The sequence below is a fragment of the Geospiza fortis genome, unplaced genomic scaffold (assembly GCF_000277835.1).
Source record: "Geospiza fortis unplaced genomic scaffold, GeoFor_1.0 scaffold172, whole genome shotgun sequence".
Classification (NCBI taxonomy): domain Eukaryota; kingdom Metazoa; phylum Chordata; class Aves; order Passeriformes; family Thraupidae; genus Geospiza; species Geospiza fortis.
In genome coordinates this window covers 3,474,930-3,485,177 of record NW_005054309.1, presented here as the reverse complement: position 1 = coordinate 3,485,177, position 10,248 = coordinate 3,474,930, and the positions used below count along the sequence as shown (strand labels likewise).

General features: G+C 45.0%; 1 protein-coding gene across 1 annotated transcript in view; it reads right to left on the bottom strand.

The window, feature by feature from the left end:
- EIF2B5 (eukaryotic translation initiation factor 2B subunit epsilon) overlaps nucleotides 1–9,401 on the bottom strand; it is a 15,578-nt gene extending 6,177 nt beyond the window's left edge. The window contains exons 1-12 of the mRNA XM_031055504.1: nucleotides 9,274–9,401; nucleotides 8,710–8,895; nucleotides 8,443–8,620; nucleotides 7,201–7,281; nucleotides 6,443–6,520; nucleotides 6,050–6,362; nucleotides 5,436–5,581; nucleotides 5,013–5,148; nucleotides 4,445–4,546; nucleotides 3,697–3,804; nucleotides 2,659–2,749; nucleotides 1,754–1,877 (exon numbers count right to left, since the gene is read on the bottom strand). Of these exons, the coding sequence (XP_030911364.1) occupies nucleotides 1,754–1,877; nucleotides 2,659–2,749; nucleotides 3,697–3,804; nucleotides 4,445–4,546; nucleotides 5,013–5,148; nucleotides 5,436–5,581; nucleotides 6,050–6,362; nucleotides 6,443–6,520; nucleotides 7,201–7,281; nucleotides 8,443–8,620; nucleotides 8,710–8,895; nucleotides 9,274–9,386 (1,656 nt within the window). The 5' untranslated portion in view covers nucleotides 9,387–9,401. The remainder of the gene's footprint in view (nucleotides 1–1,753; nucleotides 1,878–2,658; nucleotides 2,750–3,696; nucleotides 3,805–4,444; nucleotides 4,547–5,012; nucleotides 5,149–5,435; nucleotides 5,582–6,049; nucleotides 6,363–6,442; nucleotides 6,521–7,200; nucleotides 7,282–8,442; nucleotides 8,621–8,709; nucleotides 8,896–9,273) is intronic.
- Between the last annotated feature and the right edge of the window lie 847 nt (nucleotides 9,402–10,248).

The following is a 10,248-nucleotide window of genomic DNA, read 5'->3' as shown; positions in this document are numbered from 1 at the left end:
TGCTGAATGCAATGCAGAAAGGCAGCACAGCAATCCTGAACACAGTGAAGGATTCTCTAAGAAACTTCCTGGTTGTTCTTTACAAGGGAGAATCTGGAGAAACTGGCTGCCATGATGGTCAATTGGTTTGACACCTGGCTTTTTTGATAAATCTAAGGGTAATTTTTATTTCATAAATGAACACAATTCCCTGCCTAGACAAATGCCACATGGCATGACATATGGCACTCTAAACATCACATTTTGATTATTATTACTTCTCACTAAAGGTGAGCTGAGTTGCTCTCTCTGCTGCTAAACATGAGCATTAGCTTTCCTTTGATGAAAAAAATATGGACAAAGTTACCCAGAGAAACTCTTCATCTGCTACCATTGTCTTTAGGTTCTAGGTGTTTGGGGCAATTGCATTTATATGCTTCATCCCAGACTAGAACATCTTCTGACTGGGTGCTGCAGTGAAATTCTCCTTTCCCACTCACACTACAGTTAAGAGCCTAATCTGGGAGACCAAGAGATGCCATATCCCAGCTGGGATTAAAAAAACCCCATCCTATATAGCTACCAATTCCACACAAGCTGTTGTCTAGATGAACTGCTTTCCACTCAGAATCTAACACCTGCTCCAACATTTTCTTCTATCCTCCTCCTCCTTCAATTCTCTTTTTCTAGGACAGGACATGCTATTCAAGAAAACAGTCTGCAAAAATGAACAAAAGCAAGCAGAATTTAAACAGAGCAGCAAAATCTCACTAAGCCATCTGAAAAACAGATCAGTTTACATGGATGTTTTCTGCAGAAGTCATCTCCAGATGTCCAAGAGGTGAATTAAGTAGCATGCTTACACCTACACAAAGGAGAATTAGTTTTCCACCCTTTCCCATCAATTGAAAGCACATACTTCCTCAGAGAAAGGATTATGAGGAAGTCTAGTGTTCCTCTCAATCTCCTAAAAAAAAAAAAGTCCTAAAAAAAATGAAGTAGTCTGCCCCAAACATGTGTCAGACCTATTCATTCTCAAAGAGCATTTTCAGAATCTGTAGTTTGCAAAGTCAAATACATAAATGGACTGCAACAAGGAGACAAAGATACTACAATGACTTCAGCTTGGGTGAACAAAACCATTAAGAGAAGACTGCCTGCTTTTTAAAACAGATCCTACCCTATTTTGTCTACCATAAGGCAGGAAACTGAAATTGGTACACCCAACTATACAACCCATGTCCCTAGCAACAAAGGAGAACTTTATCTTTGCACAAAGACAACAATATCGTGCATTGGCATTTGGCTGGGGAAAAAAATTGGCACCAATTATGGTATGCAGTAAAATAAGACTTGGAAAGGATCCCATTGGGAGAGGAGTGCTCCCCATTGCCCCAGGGAGAGGACTTGAGATGGATTGGAACACGGTTGCTGGAATTCAAGCCTGTAAAGACATCTCTAACAGACCTTCCCTTTTCTCTTTTACAAATTGTGCACTTCTAATGTGTCACACAGGCAACAGAAACAACCACAGGTACTGAAGTAGAGCTCCCACACCTACAGTCTCAGCTGAGCTCTGTCAAACAGCAACAACAGTTTCAGTTCATTTTTGTTTCTATAGAAGACAAAAAGAGGCTCATGAACTCAAGGAGTTCAAGCGGCTCCAGGCTTAAACAAAAGGGATTTCTCATGCAGGAATTACCTAGGGCACACAGAAAGACTGTTACACACCAGGAGACAAGCCCAAAGAAGAGTAAAATGGAGCAGGACTCACAGGAAGTAACGCTGAGAAATAGTTCTGGGAGTCCAGGTTTGCATCCAGCTGCTGCAGTGGGAACTCCAGGATCACTTTACTGAGCACCTGCATCATCTCCTTCAGGCTAATGTTATATGCATACCTACAATGAGAAAGGCAAAAAACCCTCAACATTTCACACTGTCTGATCTCTGCAGACTGTGGCTATTCACAGAGATAGAGTAGCAAATCTGATTTTCATATTCTTATTTGTTTATTTGGTTTTTCAAATATTCAGATAATAAAATCACTTTGCATTGCATCAGACTCTGCATAAGGCCATAAGTCCTGAAAATCTGTTATCACAATTGGAACAAGCTGCTGCAGGGACAGCACCCTCACATTTACCAGAGTGCTGTAGGAATGCTCTTGCACAAAAGAAGGCACACAGGTTTGGATTTGCAAAACACTAGATAAAAGGCACTCTGATTATGTGTTGTAGACTTGCTGCTGTAAAAATACTGTGGACAAGTCCCACCACAGCACAGCCCCAGCTGCAGGCAGCTGGCTGAATGCTGCAATGCCCAGAGCAACAGACCCTGCATGAACTTCCAGGCAGTCGTGCCAAGAACTGGCCTTTTCTCTTCAGTCCACAGTTATTTAGTAGCAATTCAATCTCTTGTTACAGAGAGGGGGGCAGGAAAAGCCTAACCACCAAGGATGCTAGAGGTGCAGCTGGTGCTCTCCATCAACTCCTGCTGTCATTCAGTCACGATGTCTAAGCTGCATTTCTCATGCTCCATACTGATAAAATGTCTAACAATGGGAATTCACGTGGTTTCTCCTCTTCTTTTGACATGCTTGCGGTCAATCCCAGCTGTTCAGCATAAGGGACAATATCCCTAAGGACACCCCAAGGATCCCTAAGGACATCCCCAACTCACTTGAGGGAGTTGATTTCCAGGACCAGGTTGTCACAGGAAATGTTTTCTTCTTCACCCCTTTGTAATGTACCCAGAACCTCGTTCTGGAAAACTAATGAAAGAAAGGACAGACAGTTAGACAGGAGGGAAAAGCACAGATTCTCCAAACTGCTCATTACTGAAGGAATGATGCCCTTCACAAAAAAAGCATTCTGACACAGATGTTTATTTGTTCTCTGTATACTGACACAAACCCACAGCAACTATACTGACACAAACCCACAGCAACTATACTTATAACTAGTGGGATATAATTCAAACAAAGGGAACCACCTACTACATGTCATTGATCTATCTGCAGAAACCTGTACAAAGCTATTTACCTTTGTATTTGCCAGTATAAAGCTATTTACCTGCTACTCTGCAGCCTTTTAGAGCAGAGTTTCTATTATACTTTCAATCTAGCCTTTCCTATTCAGACAAACCTCATCTTCCCATAACTGAAAGTATTCATTCAAATATAAAATTTATTGGTTTATTTCCTTTGAGGCGATATTCCAACATGAGAAAGTTTTTGGGTTTTCCAATTTGGCCTGAACCTCTTTCAAATCCAGGTAAGCTTAACACAACAAAACAGAAAACCAAAACATCTCTGCCAAAAGAGGAAACTCCTAAAAGGACATTTACTTCTCCAGAATGATTACAGTACTAAGCTGTCCATACAGAGAAATTCTAGTGGACCTTCCCATAGTCTCTAAAATTAGGCAATGACACTACCATCTAAACAGACAACTCAGGGAGGTCTCTTTCATCAAGGTCCAGTGATGAGGAATGAGAAAGATTGAGACTCTGTTAGTTTCTCATCCTTGACTGCCTTGGGTTAACCCAGCAGTGATATAGGGAATATTACAGAACTCTGTAGAAAATGCAGGAAGGGAGATCAGGAAACAACATATCACAGAGGTGCACAAATTTTCCAATACATCCAGAGAAAGCAGCACAAACCTTACACACTGCAGTATCTACAGAATCACTGTACTTCTTCAGAGCCCATCTCACCTTTGATGTCATCCAGCTGAGGGGAAGCTGCCCGACTGTCTGGTTCCTCAGAGCCCATGCTCAGGTCACTGTCAGATTCACTCTCTTCCTCTGAGTGCATAGCTGGGCCTGAGGAAGGACAAGATGCAGCATTCAGCACTCAAAAGCTGCAACCATCATATGCCACGAGGAACCAGGTGTCCCAGGGACTTCCCAACCAAGTCAGCAACTATCTGTCCTTGCAAGGAAGCTTCTATTTACAGGTCCCGATGATTAGATTTGCTGCAGAGGGAACACCACAGCTGGCACGAGGATAATGGGATTTTTTGGGAGTCTGCAGGCAGACAACAAAGGACACGGACAGAAGCAACTGCATTTTGTGCAAACTGCTGAGTCACAATGGAGCAATGTCAGCAGATACTGCCACTGGCAGGAAGAAAGCCAGCAGCACCAGGAATAGCCCAAGCATATTCCCATCTGAGGGAGGGGCTGGTGCCCCATAGTGCAGCATTCCCAGCACAGATAGCTCTGTGTGTTAGTGCAAGGCAAATATCTAACACCTTCCACAGAGCACAGGTAGAAAGAATCTGGTCCATTACCTGCTTTTAACTCTCACCTTCCCTCCACACATAGCTGTTATCTGGAGCCAGTCTGCCTTACAAAGCCCAGGTCTTCCTCTAGACACTATCACCAGCATCCCACCTGGCTGGCTTCCCCAACACACATCTGTCTGCTCAGCCCCAGGTGACCACACTAAACTTTTCCTCACCCCATAGACTTTGCCTCTGCTCTTCTTCATCCTCTTCATTCTTGTCATCTGCTTTCCAGAGATAGCCTCTGCCCTCTGAGCCTACATCCTTTTTATTGTAACCTGAAAAAGAATCAGCAATCAGAGTGTGGATGTAGCAGATCTGCTTACAGGCAAAGCTGAAATAGACTGTATAACCTGCATGTTACTGCCCCTAAAGAGCCTTCATGAAGAGGGAGCTGGGATTTCTGCAGATGCACATGGATTTCAGCTTTCATTTTCTCACATGCCTTGACAAGTGACTTACTCCTTCTTACAGCAGCAACATTTGGCAGACCATGTTTAGATCCCTTGACAAACCCACACTGTAGCAACAGCACTTCACAAGGACAAAGCCCTTGGACTCAGCTGAGTATCCTTGCTTGCCCTGATGAAAACCCATAGGTTCCAGGTTGAATGCAGCTCTAAGCTCCACCATGGCACTGCAATGTCTGGAATGGTGCTGGTAAAGACCCCAAAAGATCATAGAAGACAAAACCTTCTGCACAGCTTTCACAGCTTTAGTGCATGGAGATAGAGACTCTCATACCTTTCAGTTTCACTTTGCTCTCCTTGTTCACACCAGAATCATCACTGAACTGGTCATCGTCCTCTTCCTCCTCATCTGGGGGGTGCAGAGAGATCACTGTGCCCTCAGAGAGAGTGATGCCAGGACCTACTACTACCTGAAAATATGTGAAACATATCTTAATGACAAACACTGTGACTGCCCCCTTGTACCTCCACCAGCCGCTGCAGACAAGCTGTCACTAATAAGGGCAACTGAAGACACCAGCACTGCTACTTTCCATACTATACTGCCCCAGCTAAGCAAAGGGAAGAAGAGGGTGGGAGCAGTAGCACGGTCTCCGCCTCTGCAAAAAGGCTTGGGGCTGCCCTGTGTTCTGGAATAGTACAGTGTAAGTAACCTGCCAGGAGAGGCAGAAAGCAGAACAGACATAAATCAGCTCACCTGAGAAGAGAGGACACAGCGGGGCTTTAGCTTTACTTTCTCCTTCACTTCAGCCTCATCACAGATAACAGAATGGTGGATCTCCACGTTATCTGCTATGTGCACTCGGTCCCAGAGAACAGCTCCATCCAAAGTGACTTTATCACCTGTTACACACCACCAAGTACAAATATGTTGAGGCAGGCTGTCTGGTGCTCTCTGACACTGATGAGTCTTACTGGCTTACTTAAACCTTACATCTTACTGACTCCCAACCCCCTTGATGCATGATGGATGTCAGATGACAGGGGAAGAAACAGCTCATGAAAATGGGGACAGATGTCCCTCATTTGCAGGATGGTGATGGTTGATAACTCTAGATCAGTAAACGTCATGCATTCTCTGCTGCTGAAACAACTAATTTTCATTAAGTACTTTCCAGCTCCATTATGGTACCCTGAAAACTTTAATCTATTTCCTCTGCTGGAAAACCAAGCTTTTATCTTTTCTCCCCATTAGCAATCAATCAGTACCCACCTATCATCCTCTCTCAGTGCAAAACTTTAAAAACTGAATTCCAACAAATGTGTGCCCTGGCCTGTCAAGGCTGGCACATTCCCCACTCCTGCACTCACCTATCCTACAGTTCTGCCCAATAACACTGTTGGTGATGGAGCAGTTGCTGCCAATGACCGTTCCCTGCCCAATGAGCACGTTCTCCTCCAGCACGCTGCCGTGGCCGAGGCTCACATCCACCCCTCGGTAAATGTTGTGTTTAGAGTGGGTGTAACTCTGGTTCTTGTCATCAGTGAAGTTCATCTCTGGAGTGAGAGGATAAACCCAGCGCCGGATGATGTCAGAGCACACAGCTTCGTACATCAGCAGGTTGCATATATGAGCACCATACTCTTCTGTTGTTACATGCATATGGATCTGGTTCCCCAGGACCTGGCAGACAGGCAGGAGCACATCAGAGGGTTCTCTAAGGCAAAGTAACAGGCTCTCCCTTGTAACAACGCTCTCCTTACCTCCTCATTCACCAACAGGCCACGCACAAAGTCATCCCGTGTCTGGTAGTCAAAGTTGTCTGTGAACAGTTCAGCCACCTGCCAGGAATATAGTACATGAAAATACTATAGTTAGAGTCAAGTTATACAATATAGGAAAGTGATGGTCCTGCCTTGAATAAAGCTCTGACTCCTGCTAGGAATATTGACCCTCCCATCTCCTCCCCCTACTACTCCTCCAGAATCCATGAACAGATTCTGATTTCAAAAGGGGCAAGACATTGCTTTAGCATTTCCAAGCAATTTTCCCAGCCTTACTTTGTAGTTTCACCCCCAAAGGCAGGCTGCAGACAAACTTTATCAGATCTGGAAGATATGTTAGCGAGCCTCAGCTGGAATAACCCTAAATGTTACCCTAACATGGTACCAGCTTAAAAGTACTGATACTTCTCCACAGCACAGCCACCACCTCTGCTCCACAGATGTTATTACACCCAAAGTGAAATAACTTATTTCTGAAATAGTTTCATTCTGTGCCAAACCAGCCAGTCTCTGGATGCATCCACCATGTAGCTCTGCCTGGGCTTGAGCAGTGGATGCCAGAAACAGACTGAGCCCCCATGTGTTCCACACAGCAGCATCACATGGTCACCCAGGCCCTCAGCTCAGCCAGTTCTGTTTCCCAAACCTGGTACTCAGGCCACACACACCCTGCACACCAGCAGTACCAAGGGAGCAGTGCAGACTGAATTTTGGACCCTTGGAAGGGCAGAGCTCACCTGTGGAGAGCAGATGCTGATATGACAATCCAGCAAGTCATGGCGCACCTCAACGTTCTCAATAGAGTTCTGGAACAGACTCTGAAAGAAGAACAAATTCAGATAACCTGAGTGCCTCATGCAGTATCAAACCCCAAAAGCCTTCTATAAGCCAGGGGCAGTACTGACTGAATTATTAAACTAGCTGAAGCTCTGAGGATCAGAGAAATCTACAATCTAGCAGGCACAGACTGGTCACACAAAGAGCTGAGTGTCAGCCAGCAGAGATTGCCCCTGCCCCTACACAGTGCAGGTCTCCCAGAAACAGCTTGTACTTCCAACAATCACTTTTCCTCCAGGAGGCTCCTTACCTCAGACTCTGGGAACTACAACTGTACAAAAAAACACTGATAAATCCAAATACAGCTGGGGGTCAGTTTTGTATTGTTGTGTTTTGTTTCTTCTGCTTTTTCCTTCTTTGTTTCCTACGGTGGTTTGTACTTCCATTTGAAGACATGAAATAACCTCCTGATTACTGATTTGGGGATGAAAATATTATACAATCACAATCTTAGTTATGAGTTGAAGAAAGAAACTGGTCCATGTATCTCATGGAGAAAGTGCCTTCACAGACATTTACAGAGCATTTACTATATTATTAGGTGAACAAACAGGTAAAAGGAGGAGTAATTCCACTCCATGTCAGGCTCAACAACACTTCAAAAAGGAAAGGGCTGTTAAACACTGGAATGGACTGCCCAGGGAGGTGCTGGTGTCCCACCCCTGGAGGTGTTCGAGAAATGACTGGATGTGCCATGGTCTGGTTGATAAGGTGGTGAGCAAAGGTGGGGTTCTCTGATCTCAGAGCTTTTTCCAACCTAAATGATTTGGTAAAAATGGTCTATGTATGGTAGTGGTATATGCACCCCAAATTGGGAGCCCCTGCAATATCACAAATCATCTCTCTCCCTTGTTTTACATCATGGCAAGGAAATAATGGTCAAAACCTGAACTCTGAGAAATCATCTGCCTCACGTTCAAACTGGAATGAGGCACAAACACGCGTGTCCCAGCATGATTTCACCAAGCCTCAAATAAAGCTCAAGGGAGGAAAAAGCCAGTTTACCCCAAATTACTTCCTATCATCTGCTCCTCCAAGAGGAGCAGCTAGAACAGCTCCCCAGCCCTCACTCAAGGAGGATTTCCCTGGGTGGGCTGCCTCACTACCACAGCCCTTTTCCACCTGCCAGGCTCCAGACGCACCATAGGAAAGCGGAATCGCTTCAGCCCCTGTGTTCTCTGGTAGTGAAGGACACGGTTTGTGGCACTGTCCATAGCAATAACAATGTCATCCTCCTTGCACCTGGCATGGTGGCCAGGCGAGGACTCCTTGAATACCATGGTCATCACGGACACATTCTTTTCCATCTTGCGACGCAACCTGAAAAAGGAGGGCAGAACTATGAGAACACTCCTCAGAGAGCTACAGACCGCAGCACGCCAGGCAAGATTCACTCTTCCAGCACCTACTTGTGCTCTGCCAAGGCTTTGGATATATTGAAGTTGGACACCACGTCGCCAGTGACCAGGATGAAGTCGGAACGAACAAGGGACTTGGCGTCCACGTCGCGCAGCACGTCCCCAAGGGAGCGGTACAGGTCCGAGGTGACAAAGCGCACCTTGTTGGGAGACGTGTGCCGGCACCACTTGGATTTTCTGGAAGAAGGGAAAAAACCCATCAGGAAGGCAGAAAGAGGCTGTTCCCACAGACACACTAGGACACAGTGTCCCAGTGAGTGCCACACCTATAAGGGGGTGCGAGGAGCATCCTGTGACAGTGAGCCCACTGTTCCCAGGCTCAGGTACACTCAGAAGGGGAACTGAGGAGCAGTCCCACAACACTCAACCCTTCTAACACACTGCACAACCACCCTCCTACACAGCAGGGATGGTCCTTTCTGAGAAATGCTGGGAGACCACTGCTGAAAGGGTGTCTCTTACAGTTTTCATATGAATCAGTGAGACCTTTGAGGCTTGTTGGAGAGCAGACAAATACTTTCCATGATAAAACTAAAAAGAAGAAGAGATTCTTACTGCAAATGCTCTTTTATCTCAGCTGATTTCCAACAGCAGAAAACAAAGGTTTCTTCCACTCCTGTTGCTGTTAGGAACTCCAAGGTATAATCAATCATGGCCACATTTGCCATAGGTAAAAGAGCCTGAAAAAAAACCAAAACACCACAGAGATAGTTGAACAAACACTCAGTACCCCAACATCAGCAACAGCCCCTTCCAGCTTGGGGATATAATGTCGTCAATAGTACCAGAAACATAACACAAGTAACTGCCCCACCAGGTTTTATAAAAATCTTTTAGAGTTGATGTGAACAGTAAGAGCTAATTTGTGATCTTCTAGGGGCAGATCCTCAGTTCAGAAAGGAAGGCATAAAAAAGTGAAGTTTTCACTGAAAACTGTTCAAGAAGACTCAGATAAATGACAGAGACTGGAAAAGTGCTGATTCCCTGACTCAGGCTTTTAACTGCTTCAAGAAAAACCTGTCAGACATGAATGATGAAGCCACAGTAATATGAGTGTCCAGAATTAAACAAGGAGTATAAAACCCCAACCTAAAGTGAAGTGAGTACTCTCTTGACTTGAGATTCAACTCACACTTATTAAACCGAGTTACTGAGTCACACCTGAGTGATGGCATACCTTTCATTAATTCATTTTTGGTGCTGTTTCATTTCAGGCCTGAGCTCGCGTGTATAATTACAAGCATCACCAACACTTAATCAGCAAACGAGGTGAGATAATTATTTAGACGTAAAGTCTCCAGAAGCCTTTTATGTTCTTTTAACACACAGCCTTTTGAGATGGATAATTAAAGTACTACCCCTATCCATTTTTCTGGTCATGTTCTTTCACGCATTACAGCTGGCAAGAGCCAAGATTTCGTTTCTTTATCGGAAACAAGCCTGTCCAACCCAAACCCGCTGCCGGTCCCGCACCAGCCGCAGACGAGGAGCCGATAGCGCAGCTCCCACGCCATATGGAAAAGCGGAGAG